The sequence below is a fragment of the Acromyrmex echinatior genome, chromosome 3 (genome assembly GCF_024713525.1).
Source record: "Acromyrmex echinatior isolate Ae372 chromosome 3, ASM2471352v2, whole genome shotgun sequence".
NCBI lineage: Eukaryota > Metazoa > Arthropoda > Insecta > Hymenoptera > Formicidae > Acromyrmex > Acromyrmex echinatior.
Window position 1 is genome coordinate 19703257 of NC_141854.1, and position 13916 is coordinate 19717172.

Genomic DNA, 13916 nt, shown 5'->3' on the forward strand with positions numbered 1-13916 from the left:
ACCGGCTATAGATCTAGCACCTGTTCCCTTTATACGATCTCGGTATTTCTTCGTAAATCTCTTTCTTATATCCGATACAGTATAATTCATCCTACGCATATTCAATGAATATATGTATATATACGTGTGTGTTAAAATGCTTCATAAATATTACTTATACATATATCTCGATAGTATCTCGATATGGAGCAGTGCTTTTGTTTTCATGTTATGTTTGTATAGTTATTATCAGTAGAGGAATTTTACCCATTGTATAATTTGCATCTATGTATGTATTATAAATGCGCTTACTATGTTATCGCACGTAGACTATTATCTAATGCTATCAATTCTGACAGGCAATAATTCAGAATTTTATCGAAAAGAAAGGTTTTGCTGAAATATCTAAAAATTTAGCTGGATATACAGATCCGAAAATAATTTTATTGAAATCATCAAAATTATTCTATAGAACGTTCAATTCATATTCATCCATTGTTTATTATGCTTCAGTTTTCTATGTAATTATTTTACATAGTCCAATAAAATTATTTTCAGATCTGGATCTACTTAAATTTTTTTATAGAAATTTTAGCGAAATTGTTTTTCGCATTTTGCTTTTTCTGTAATCGAATATTTCAAAATTTGTGTAAAAATTTTTTGTCTATAAACATTCATATATATAATTTGTGTGTGTTTAGTACAATAATTTTTTGTTTTATTGAGATAAGAATATTTAAACTTTATTTATACGCCTTTTAAAATACAAGTTTATCTTTCATCATCTCTTTTATATATAAAAATATAATTTTATTTATAGAGATGCGTAATGATGAACAGTATATAGGACTTATTTGTTATAAGTAAACATGTCTCGTACGAACCACTCTTATCATCGTAGAATCTCTCACAGAGTGATTCGAGTACCGATTGTCCGATTGAGTATGTAGTATTGTCCTACCTAAAAATTTTGCATAGACAGTGTACATATAGAATAATGATTGCGAAATAGAATCGCGCGAAGGCTTTCGAGAATTTGATGTACGCGACTTAAATAATTCAAATGTCCGTTAATGGACTCGATTCCTGTGTACATGAAGAATTAAGCCTCTCTTACGCGATTGTATTATTTCTCGAGAAAAAAATTCTCCGACGAATTTTTATGTCATCAATTTTGAGACCAGCATTTATAATCAGTCTTATATTTAAAACAATTTTAAAATGTCATGAATTAATCAGAGAGGCGTATATATTAGGATTGTTAAGATACTATTTATAAGACATCTTGAAATTAGAACGGACTGAATACCGGCTTAATTTTGCGATGAAAAAGAACATTGTATATTTATTCCGAGATTGAGAATTTAATGATGAGATTTTTGCGGAATATATATACTACTATTTTTTTAAATAGCTCCTCTATTATATAATATACCGTGCAAAATGGGCATTATGCATCACCTTGTTGATTGTAGATATGCTGTCGAAAGCTAGACAAGGTCTCTTTAATCGCACACGTGTATCTTTGTGAAGAAATACGCGTTGAAGATACTAATAATTCGCGCTTGTTATCGTCTTGGTTAATTACGTTGTTTGATAAACCGAGTCTTATAAAATAGTACTGTATTTTTTTTTATTCTATTGTTATTTTTTTTATTCTGTTCATATTAATGATTCTTTACTAATCAGCCGTTTGAAATACATTTATCGCGCGATTAATTCTATGAATGTAAAATTTGTTGTTGCTTTATAACGTGACGATAAATCTAAACAGATTTTTGGCCTATAATTATTTCATGGTGTTATATGATTTCTATGTTAAATAGCGTTTCTAATTGCAATTAATTATACATACAGATGCGTTTTTGTTAAAACATTTATTATTGGGCAATGATATAAGAACTTGCGTTAGTTTTGATTATATGAGCTTATATTGAAATTAGTCTTTTCACTGATAACTAGTAAAATCTGCAATTAGTTTTAATGGCGTTTTGATAGCGAGAGAGTTTTAATAGTCGAGATGTTATCAGCAGTTATTTTTTTAAATATTTCCATCAACGATTAATATATCGATTTGTGCACAATTTTTATGATTTATATTTATAGATCAACAAAATATTCTGTTAAAAATATTCTGTTAAACGTGACAATAATTCACCATCAATATTTTTTTCTGATATTTTACTACGTTCGCGAGTAATCAAATATGTATATAATTTTTATTGCTGAATACGATAACACTACGCGTGAAGTATTGTACGGCACGTGCGAATTCATATTGATTACGTAAAATCGTTATATGCTATTTTTATAATTCTGCGATGATACATCTAGACATATATCGTCGTCAGTCAGTTTTATTCGCATGATTTACGGGATCGATGGTCGATAGCTCATAGAGAAACGATTTTGTAATCTATTCTACTCCATAGTATACAAGATTAGATTTATTCGTATCTTTTACAATAAACCTAGGTCAAGTAGTTCGTAAATTAGCGATAGGTGAAACATGTCAGTGTCAGCGAGGACACATGCTATGTATAGAGCTACCTGAGCGTTTTTCTTATGTCGTGTCACAGCAAGTGTGTGTGTGTGTATGTAAGAAAGAGAGAGAGAGAGAGAGAGAGACTCCTTTTCTCTTGGTTACAACGTGCCAAAGTCAAGGAAGCAGTCAGGGCCGCAACCAACTAAAAGCCGATTTTGTATGTAGGGCGCATCGGATACAAAGCATAAATCGCTCGAGGCATTCGCCAACGCAAAGAGTAGACTGACAAAGCGTACACGCGCGATCAGTGGCGTAGCGAAATAAATACTTGCCTTTATTTTCCAAAGTTAACTTGAGTGAGAATTTTTCTTGGAAAAATTTATCTGGATATGCCTTCGTCAAAACAAAGATAATTTTTACACGCAATGGAGCTTCTACTTTTTCTAAAAAAATCTCATTTACTTATCTACTTTATATTCTGATATTCTTATCTATAGTATTCTATGAAGATGCAGATATGGATTAAATGGAAAATAATTAATGTGAAATAATAAAACAAATATTATTAATCTTAACCCGTAACTTTTTTAATCTTACAATGTATCATCTTTCTTTTTCCAATGCTTTTCTAACATTTGTAACTTTTTCATTAGTAAAGAGGAATTTGTGTTTCTTGAGGTGTTTCGATTGAAACAAAATTTTCTACACTTTATTTATTTTGATGAAAATTATGAGCAATTGAATATACCATACACCGAAGTGTGTTGTTCCCATAATATCGCATTTGTTAGCGTTAATGCTAAAGAGTTAATGTTAAACGAATTAAGTTATCAAATCTAGATCTCATGTAGAAATTAATTTTCAAATCCCTCATAAATAACATATCAATGAACTTTCCAAACCTTGATTGACACCCCAATTTTCCCCTACGCCATTGTTAGCGTTCAATAGTCGCGATCGCACGTATTTCGTGGGATAGATCGGCACGTATATATGTACCGGTAATCGGCCAGGGACAGTCGAATCGAAGGGCCAAAATGACGGTGAAAGGAGAAGCTACTTTTTTTTTAATTGACTGTCGAAGCGGCCTCGCGAACGTGATGATGACGGACGCATGATGGGAGAACGAGCGTTTGGAGGAAGTCGCAAGAGTCGCGATTAAAACGTAAAAATAGCTGGTGCGCGTACTACATGATCGTTAGTCGTTGCCGCCCCATCTACGCGCAAACCCGGAGCGGCTTGTTTCTTCAGTTACGCACTATGTGCGTGTAAACGCGTGGTCCTAGTGATCTTTTTACGAGTGATCTTATCAGTTCGATTGTGTCACTTAAGGAAGCGATAAGCCGCGGCGGACTTTTCGATAGATCCATTTTTACGCGCGATCGTGTCCATTGTAAATCGTCAATTCGATCACAAGTTTCAAATCCGATCGCGATATTAATGTCGAGTAATTGAAATTCGTATTAATCTTGACAAGTTCAAATTTCGATGTCGTGCTGGTAATCTTCGCGTTTATTTCTCGCATTTATCTAATGGAAAATTAAATTTGGTGAAGTTATATATTGGTTCCTGCTTAACGTCTGAATCGCTAACAGAAGTCAGCGGCATATCGTTAGAGAATTGATTTTTTTATAAATTATATCCATAAGCAATGGTTGAAGTTAACTAGGATTTCATTAACATTTATGGATCCCGTAAAAGAAAACAATCTTTAACTCGAGGAAGTTAATTGCACTCGTTGATTTAAATTCTTTACCTTTTTCTCAATAATTCGATCCTTTACTTTTGTGCAATAGAAACGTTTTTGCGTCGTGAAATCGTCATGTGATGCCATCGAAAGATTTAAAGTGTCAATGTAAAGATTAGATATCTAATCGGAGTAATTGGACATTCAAAAAAATCTTCGGTTTAATCGAGATGTCTATACTTCAGAGTATTTATAGCAAATTCTTTACTTGAATGCAAGTTTTTTTTAGTGTCAATTCATACAATTAAAAAAAAATTTTCATTTAGTTTTCAATTCAGTTGGCGATCGTGAGACACGCGAGTGAGTTAATACTGATCATTCTTTGAGTGTCGTGCGATGCTGTAGCTCGACAGCTTAATTAAGACAGATTGAACGAGGTACTGGTAGTCTGCTCCAAATTGAGCAACGCTTAATAAAGTCTAGAAGAATCAGCGGAGATTCTTCTTATTGACGTATTTAATAATCAGAATTATCTGTGTTTACGTATCTTATTTTTTGCTGGGAAATATCGATAAGTTTTGATAGTCCAGCTTTGCTCATGCGCCACATATTTTGATAATAATGTAGCAACAAGGAAAAAAACAATCGTGACGAATATATAATAATACTCGCCATTTTTGGACGTCACGAACATAGATTGCTTTGATTGAAGCGGATTGCGAGTAGTGAATATTTGTTCCATTCATTCTTGCTTTATCTATCACAGTTAATTTTAATGAAAATTCTCTGTATACGTTCAATTATTAAATAGATTGATGTAACATGTGAACATTGATATAAAATATTTAATTGTTAATCGTACAATCTCCAAGCGATTTTAATGCTTTACTCATAATGTACATAATTAATTTTTATCTATATGTACGTATTCTATTTTATTTTCTTCTCTGATTATGTAATAAAATGAGCAATATGAGTAAGTTATTTAAGAAAATGCGGAAAGTGCTTAAAATATTTCCTTCATGTCTCAATCTAAATTACAAACATGTTATGTTAAATATAGCATCCGAGAATTCTTGACAACTATCGAAGGATTATCTAAGATATAGAGAACTTTTTATACACTAATATTTTCATATTATAAGTACGTTTTATTACAATCATGATATTATTGTAAAGCGCCTTGAGTACAAGCGTGATTCGTAATCTTGTGCACAGCAACATGTAATTATATTGTACGGACCTGTTTCTCGAGATAATATTAGCAGTCATTATTCTCTCCAGAAAGTTTTTTTCTACAATATCCTTTTTGTTATGTTATTTATATAGGCCGTATCTAAATGTCTTATGTAACCGACGTGCTTCTAACTTTGGCTTATTACTGAGGCAATAAATATATCTTTCTAGCTTTTGGAATCGTGTCTTCGTGTTCGACAGGAACTTTAATTTTGTGCTCGACTCTTTGTTTAACTATTGAGATTTTTATGACATCTATATTAAATATAATATGGAAAAATTGTCTAAGACTACTTTTTATCTATCTTAGAATAAAATTTTTTTTTAATGTTGCATTCTTTTAAGAGATTTAGGTAATACCTCCAGAGATTTATAGAAAACTATGATTCAAATCAATTTTAACTGAAATAAAAATGCTATTACGACGAAAGTATGTGTGTGTGTATGTATTTAAGGCATTCTATATCACTTTGTATTTTTATTTTTTAAACTTAATCATTAGAATTCTTTTTAAAGTGAAATAGATAGTTAAAAATTTTTTGAAGAAAAGCCGAAATCCTCTATCAATCATATCAACATTTTATAAATCTGAAATTCGGGAATGGAAATTACTAATTAAATTGCAAAACTAGATCAATATTTTTACACAAATCACTTCTATTATCATTTTTAAGGTTCGATGGAACATCAGATTGTCAGATATATAGATACGTTTGTGTGTGAACTTTTACGATCTTTGTTATGCGCAGCTTTTGTTCACACTCATGCACTTTCTCATTTGTTGTTGCGCTTGTAAAGGTTCGTTGAAGAACAATAAAAGTGCAGCGTGACATTTTCGCAGTGTATGGCACGCGGGATCGCGCGCGATATTGTTTGACGGGGAGGAAGAGTGCCATTCGTGAATTTTGCACGGTGAAGAGCAAAGGGAATGGATTCGATACGAGACTTGAAGCGATTGCTGTATGAACGTACGGAGGCATTGCGACGTCGCGATGAGATCGTCGAAATACTTGAAAAGGCGCTCGAGGAACGCGACGCTACGATCCGTTACCTCCAGAATGAGATCGATAAGTTCCGGCAGATTGTCGAGCTGAATCTGGCGTCTACTGCCATCGATTCTAATCAGAGACTGAAGCGACAAGCCATATCAGCCGAACCTATCAGAAGTGATACGAAACCGGTGATGAAGTTTACCAAGCCGCAAAGGTAGATCGGCAAATGCCTTGAACGTCACATGACTTCTATTTTATTCATCAAACTTTCGATTTTTTTTTTTATTAGAAGCGCGTTCGTGCTTTTTTTTGTCATTTTCATTACTGCATTTATATCTTATATAAATTCTGATATCGTGGTAACAGTTCTTGATTTTATAGGTATCTTGACATTTAACACAGAAAATGATTACTGTAAATATGTGTGCTCATTTGAGCATAAATGAGATATTTCATCTTTATATATTAGGTGTTGGAATTAATTCGTAGCGTTTTACAAGTGATGGGAAGTACTTTCATTAATGTATTTTTTAATGCTCATGTGAAATAAATAACATTCTTTCATTAAAAAACGCTACGAATTAATTCCAACACCTAATAGTTTATAAAAATATACAGTGAGAGCAAAAAGTATTCGTACAAGGAAATTTATTATTAAAAAAACTTTATTTGTAGAAAATAAACATTAATTGGCAATTTTATACAATGAATACATTCTGTTCTAACGGAAACAAACGAGCTTCGCATGTATTTCTGATTTTAGAAGTTAAATTTCTCGTCTGTACGAATACTTTTTGAGCATTCAAACAATATAATTTTTAATTTTCGCTTATTTTTAGGATGATATATTTTGTATAATTAATACACATCATTTTGGTATATATAATTTTAAGAAACATACAGTCTATTTTATTCTTTATGAATAAATTTTTAATTATTCAACAAGAAATGATCGTTAATTAAATGTCGAATCGATGTCAAATTGGTATTAAAATCATCAAAGTTATATCGATTTCACATCAATTCGATGACTCGTTTCTCGCTGGATATAATATTTATTTTTTAAAAATAAAGTTTTTTTAAAAAATATTTTCTCTGTACGAATTTTTGTACTTTTTGTACTCACTGCAGTTTATAAAAATGAAATTAAATAAAACATATATAGTTTCGTCAAAATTTTATTTAATGTAGATTCTGCTCCAAAAGAATCAATTAATTTTATTGAAAGCGGTAACTACGCATGAATGATTCCATTTATGAAGTTAGTACGTATAGACACATTCTATTATATAAAAAAATAATGACAGTTCATAACTCTACAGATGCTTACAATAATAAAAAAAGTTCTGCAGTTTTATTAAAAAATCAAAATTAACATACCATATCTTTAATTTTGATTTTAGTATAAAAATGCGGAACTTTTTTATTTTTATAAGGAATTGTAAATAACTAGAGTTATTTTTTTAATGTTAAAGAATGTCGTGTTAATTTCACACCTGGGTTATCAATGATGGGATACCTGGAAGGTATCAATTTCAATACATTGCATTCTTTATAATACTGATTTATATTTTTAGATCGAAGTCAGTGTTACACTTTAAAGATTACACAAGAACAATTTTGCTAAAATTGTTTAAAATTTATATTGATACAGATCTGAAAATAATTTTGTTGAACCATCAAAATAATTATGTATGGAAATTCAAGCATGATGAGCAATTCTGCAAAAAGTGACATTTTAGCGCTTGAATATCCTACATAATTATTTTGATAATCCAATAAAATTATTCTTAAATTATCTGTATACATCTACTTTTTTTTAGATATTATACAACAAAATCTTTTTTTTTGTGTAATTAATAATTTAATGCTATGTTATTATACTTTTATTGGACTTTTGCCTAAGAATTTTTCTTATAATTAAATTTGTTAAACAATCTGTTCCTGAAAAAGATTTTTGATTTTTATATTTAATATTATATTTTTATTATTTATTTATGCTTCCGCTTTCCTATAAGAATATTATTTCTTTTAATATAAAAGAGATTAACTGAGAGAAGAAATGAGAGAGAGAAAGAGAGAAATTAACAACGATTTTCTTTTTTTTTTTCAAGATCTCGCGAGCTGATCAAAACTGCCATACTGGACAACGACTTTATGAAAAATTTGGAACTTACGCAAATCCGGGAGATTGTCGATTGCATGTATCCTGTTACATTTCCAGCCGGTTCGATAATTATACAAGAGGGAGATGTCGGCTCTACTGTCTTCGTCATGGAGGGTAAGTAAATAGCTACTCAGCTTTATGAAATGTGTCAGTTCCGAGAAAATTTGTAAAGCGTTATGAGAATTGCTGCTTGAAGACAAATTAAATAATAAACAGATCGTTAATAATATCACACGATGAAAACAGAAAATAAATATTAACTGTTTTTGCGAAAAGTTTCGTACAAAGTGAATAAAAACAAAATATTTGCTTTTCTGTTCGAATTGTTTGACAAACTTTCATGTCATAAGATAGTTAAAAATATAAGAAATATATTTATTTTATACATATTTTAATGGAAATTACTTTTCAAAACTTGATACACATTTGCTTTTAAATATTAACTATAAAATATAAAAACTTGTTCCAAGCAAATTCGTAATTATGTGAAAAAAAGATTTAGTTAAATACATTTAGTTATTTTATATTTGATCAACTATTTCGAAATTATATATTATAGTAATTATTTTGATTTCTCTACTGATTGGAATTTCTTTTTACGAGCCTATTTTCTCCCATACGTAACCGTTTCTCCACCGTCGCAACGCGTCGAGAATAAAAATTATTCTATGATATATTTAGAAAAAACTTTCGCCTGCAGATTAATTTTTATTCTTATATTGTTTGCATATTGCGATGCTTTTTTATGTGAGAATACTGACGCAAACGCACCTGTTGGTTATCTGTTGTTATTCTTCGGCTATGTTTGTTCAAGATCTCTCGCACGGGAAAAGCTTTCACCATTTATTTCTTTCCTGCATAATTACAATTGACAATATGGAATCAACAGGAAAAGCAACGAGTCTTTCTAAGAAGATTGTATTGTTATTAACTGGAGTTACCTGTTCTGCTTTGAGATGTTTACAAATCTCCTTATATCTTCAACATTTGTGCAAATATTTTAAAAACATGATATCGTAATTTTGTTTATAGACTCTATGCAAAATAAAGGAAAATAAATTTTTTGTCGAAAATGCATAAGAAAATTTATAATAATTTATATGATATAATGCATTCTTATCTAAATAATTGAATTTCTTGATGCATATTTCTTACATATATTTCTTATATATATATATATATATATATATACACACACATATATAAAGAACAATCAACATTGTGTACTTAAGCTATCGTACATGTGATTTTTTTAACTTTGTTTATCTTTATGAAAGTGTTCGCAATTATCTGTTCAAGTTCGATGAATTTTTATGTTGTAGAATAATTCAAAATATAAGAGGTAAACTTATTTTACATATATGTATTTTAATATAAATTGCGAAATGACTTTTCAAAACTAATTTGATTTTGCTTTTACTACTAACTATAAAACTTAGAAAGTTGTTCCGCGTAAATTCTCCAATTACTTGGAAAATAAGATCCATATATTTATTTTATTTCGCTGAGATATTTAAAAGTCAAAGAAAAACAGAAGTAGTTTTAAGAAGGATAGTCTCATAAATAAATCATTTTATTGGATGGTGATGATGAGCGGAAATAATGCTTGAGCAATTAATAATGAATGCAGGTAACGTAATGGCTATGTAAATATCCCCTGTATATTTATAAGAAAAAAATATATAATTACATTCTGTGAAACGATTTTGCAACTTTTGAAGCGATATTATACAGATATTTCTCATTTAATTTTTTCACGTACATATTTTCCTATTAAATTCAGTTAAATTTATTTTAGTTCAGCATGTTTAAGTATCGTTTGTATTGATATAATAACATAAATTGATAAATGCATAATGCATAATGTTTAAAAAATTGCTACGTACAAATATATGATTACGTAACTCATAAGCTTAACTACAATACTATATACGGATAAGAACTGTAAGAATAATTTACGCGAATATCAAACAGGCAATTATCATCGATGTTAATTTTGTGTTGACAGTAAAATTATTTAGTCAGATATTTATTAATAATGCGTCATTATTGGAAAAATTACATATTTATCATAACAACAAATTTTACGCCTTTCTAAATAATTTTTGTATGTAAAAATAATTCTTATGAAATTTTTTTTGGAAATCTGTTTTCTTCTGAATATATCTCTTGGAAAAATACAAGTAAAGAATGATTTTGCTAAAATATCTAAAAATTTAATTTGATATAAATCTGAAAATAATTTTGTTAGACTATCAAAATAATTATATATGATGTTCAAATTAGTTGCTAGAATATCAAAACTTTTGCAGTATTGCAGCATTATGTTTGAGTTGCCTACATAATATTTGGATAGTCTAACAAAATTATTTTTAGATCTATATCTACTTAAATTTTTAGATACTTTAGCAAAATCTTTCCATGTAACACAATTAAATATACAGATATGTTTAAAACTAAGAAAAATTTTGTTGTATGAATACTGTTTTAATACTATTTTAATCACAACTTATGAAAAAAGTTTTTCATTGTATTCATTAATTCACATTTAGCATTGGATATATATTCAGGTCTGAATTAAATTTCCTATTTAGATTCTGATCAAATAATATCTAATTGTATTGTAATTTTGTACAATAAAAGCTTCCGGATTTTGGACGTATTAGATTTAAATATTCACATCCGTTTCACAATACGATAGTAAATGCAGATTGAACGTTATGTTATCCCTACGATAGAAACGATCTGATATCGACTAAATTATACTTAAACAATTATTCTGTCCAGTTTTTTTTCTCCCGGAATTCGATTTCTGTTGGACAAAGGCATCGCGTCGATGCCATTTCGTAATGAATGACGTGCCGCATTTTACTTTCACGTAAAAATGCAGTACTTGTCGCTTTTCCCTCTCTTTCTCAACTGATCCAATCATTAGTATTATCACTCATCCGTGTCATAATTACGCAATTAACAGCAAACATTCTCTGTATATATACACACATGATTGTGATTATTGTTTAACGTTCAAATAAAGTGGAAAGTTTTCATCAATCATGTACGAAAATTTTTATTAGTCATTTCATTTTCATGACATTTCAGAAATTTAACGTAGATTTGCTTTGCATTACGTGAATTTAAGAAAACCGTGTTTAAATATCTTACAGCTCTAACTTTTGATTGAACATTTTTAAAAGAATCAATACAGATTGTAAAAAATGTTAAATTACTGCAAAATGCATTAAAAAGCTGAAGTATTAAATTTAAGCAATAATATACGTACAAAAATATGTGTAGATATACAAAGATTATATTAGTACACTATAAATATTTTTATAATAAATTTGTGTGTATTATAAATTAGATTACATATTGTTTCCTCGTATCTTTTTATTTTACATTTATCTTCATCGGCTTATTACACCTATTTTTGCTAATGAAGTTAGCAGGGCCTTATAATTTCTGAGACCCGGACCTTTTGCGATCGCAGGTAAAAAGAAGTGCCGTTGCACTCATACATGGGAGCGATTGCGGGGGCGAGTACGAAAGGAAATGAGAACCTCTGTCCTTTCTCTCACGAGTGCATATCCATGGTGGGGACTCCCGCGGTTCGCCAAGGGAAGGGAGTTTCTCGTGGTGCTGCTTGCCGCTCACGGGCATACTTTTCATCAGTCGCGAATACTGTCAGTGAGCGTCAGACGCGATGCGATTCGCAATCGTAGTAGTGTCCTCCTTTGACAGGATTCTTCTCCCGCATTGTTTTCAAAAGTAACTACTAACTAGCTATTAGTGACGCAACGTAATATCGTTCAACGTTATTTATCGTTGCTTATCGATCATCTGTGTTGAAGGTCCAGGTTGCAAAATTCAATATAAGTGCGAAAGAAACAATTTTGCGTATTTGAAGCTTTTATAAATAACAGAAAATTCGTCGATATGTTCTTTATCTTCGACGACACTTTTTTCGTCCTTGATCCTCGTCCATCCTGTAGACAAGGATTCTTATTCGCTCGAGGACAACGAGAAATGGCAGAATCCTGCGGAGACTCAACAGGTTCTTTAGACTAAGAAGATCGGTAATCTGGTGATGACTTCGGTTTCCCGTTGTTTCGTAGCACGCCGGTTTGCCAGTGACGGCCGGATAGCGGAAGTCGCGAATGAACGGTTGTGAATACGCGGATCCGACGTCAACGTCCGTCGAACTTGTTTCTTGGTCTTGTCGTCCGTCTGTCGGTAGTCCGCCTACTTTTGTGATAACGGAACAATAAGCCACATAAATATTGAAACGGATAGGAATGCCGGTAACATTTCTATCGAACCCGAATGATCGATGCGAAAATCCGAAGATAAGTGATCTTTTCTTTCGCGTGGGTCGTCGATCTTTGTTCTGGACCGACGCCAGACTCGTGCCGCGATGTTTCTCGGTTGTTTCAACTGGAACTTTACGTTCCCATTCCGAACGTCAATGAATCCGGTCGGCGAATTTCAATTCTCATCTTCGTGAACCGATTGCTTTCGACAGCCAATTGCTTTGTTATTCGTCGCATGATTTGTAATCAACAAAGCTAAAGAAGATTAGAACAGACAAGGAGGAATAAACATACCGACTCAACGGATCTCAACGGATAAATCACGGATCTACAGCGGAAAGGCGAACTAAAGAGTCAAGAATGTCTACCTGCAGGAACGCTATTAATCTTATCTCGCCGAATGAAAGCGATGTTAGCGTTGTCGCCACGTAGCGCGCGACTTTTGACCTTTGCGCAGTAGGACTCGAGAGGGTCGAAAAAAGAAAAAAATCACGAAGCGAAAGTCTCGCCGACCGAGTAGTAGACCGTGTAGAGCGAGACGCCCGGCTCAACTTCTCGATCTTTGCTTTCTGTTCGCACGCGACTTTCGAGGTCATGAAGGTCCGGAGTTATCCCGGCCGGGCGGTTCTGGAGGATCCCGAACTCCTTCTGGACCCGGACGCGACGCGCGGCAGAGCAATGGAATTGCTCTACGAGGCCAGCTGGCGGGAGTGCGGGGTCAACTGGACCAGCAACGGCAGCAGCAAGATTTCCGCCAAGCAACAAGACGACGAGCCTTACAGGCGACCATACGCCGACGAAGTGGTATCGCGATTTGAAGCTGCGTTGGAGGATCCGAACAACGGGCCGTCCTCGGCAAGAGAGGAAGATGCGCGGTCCAGGGGATCCAGCAGCACCGGTACCACAGACAGCGAATGCCCTGAGACGAACCAGTCGTCACCTGACAACGCTCAAGGAGGCTTCCTCATTCCGCGGCCGAGATTGATTGTGCCAGTTCACACCTATGCGAGGAGAAGACGTACTGGTGCACCGCAACCCATAAAGAGACGTCAGATACGCGAAG

The 13916-nt window shown here is 32.3% G+C and overlaps 1 protein-coding gene across 4 annotated transcripts in view; it reads left to right on the plus strand.

Annotated features, from left to right (window-relative positions):
• The window catches only part of for (cGMP-dependent protein kinase for), a 47145-nt gene that overhangs the window by 16430 nt on the left and 16799 nt on the right, over positions 1–13916 (plus strand). The window contains exons 1-3 of one of the 4 annotated variants that reach the window (XM_087404849.1): positions 3649–4588; positions 6062–6593; positions 8494–8660. In XM_087404849.1, the coding sequence (XP_087260975.1) occupies positions 6316–6593; positions 8494–8660 (445 nt within the window). In that variant the 5' untranslated portion in view covers positions 3649–4588; positions 6062–6315. Of the gene's footprint in view, positions 1–3648; positions 4589–6061; positions 6594–8493; positions 8661–12184 lie in introns of those variants that run through there. The other 3 variants (XM_087404850.1, XM_087404848.1, XM_011060598.2) reach the window with 3 other exon arrangements.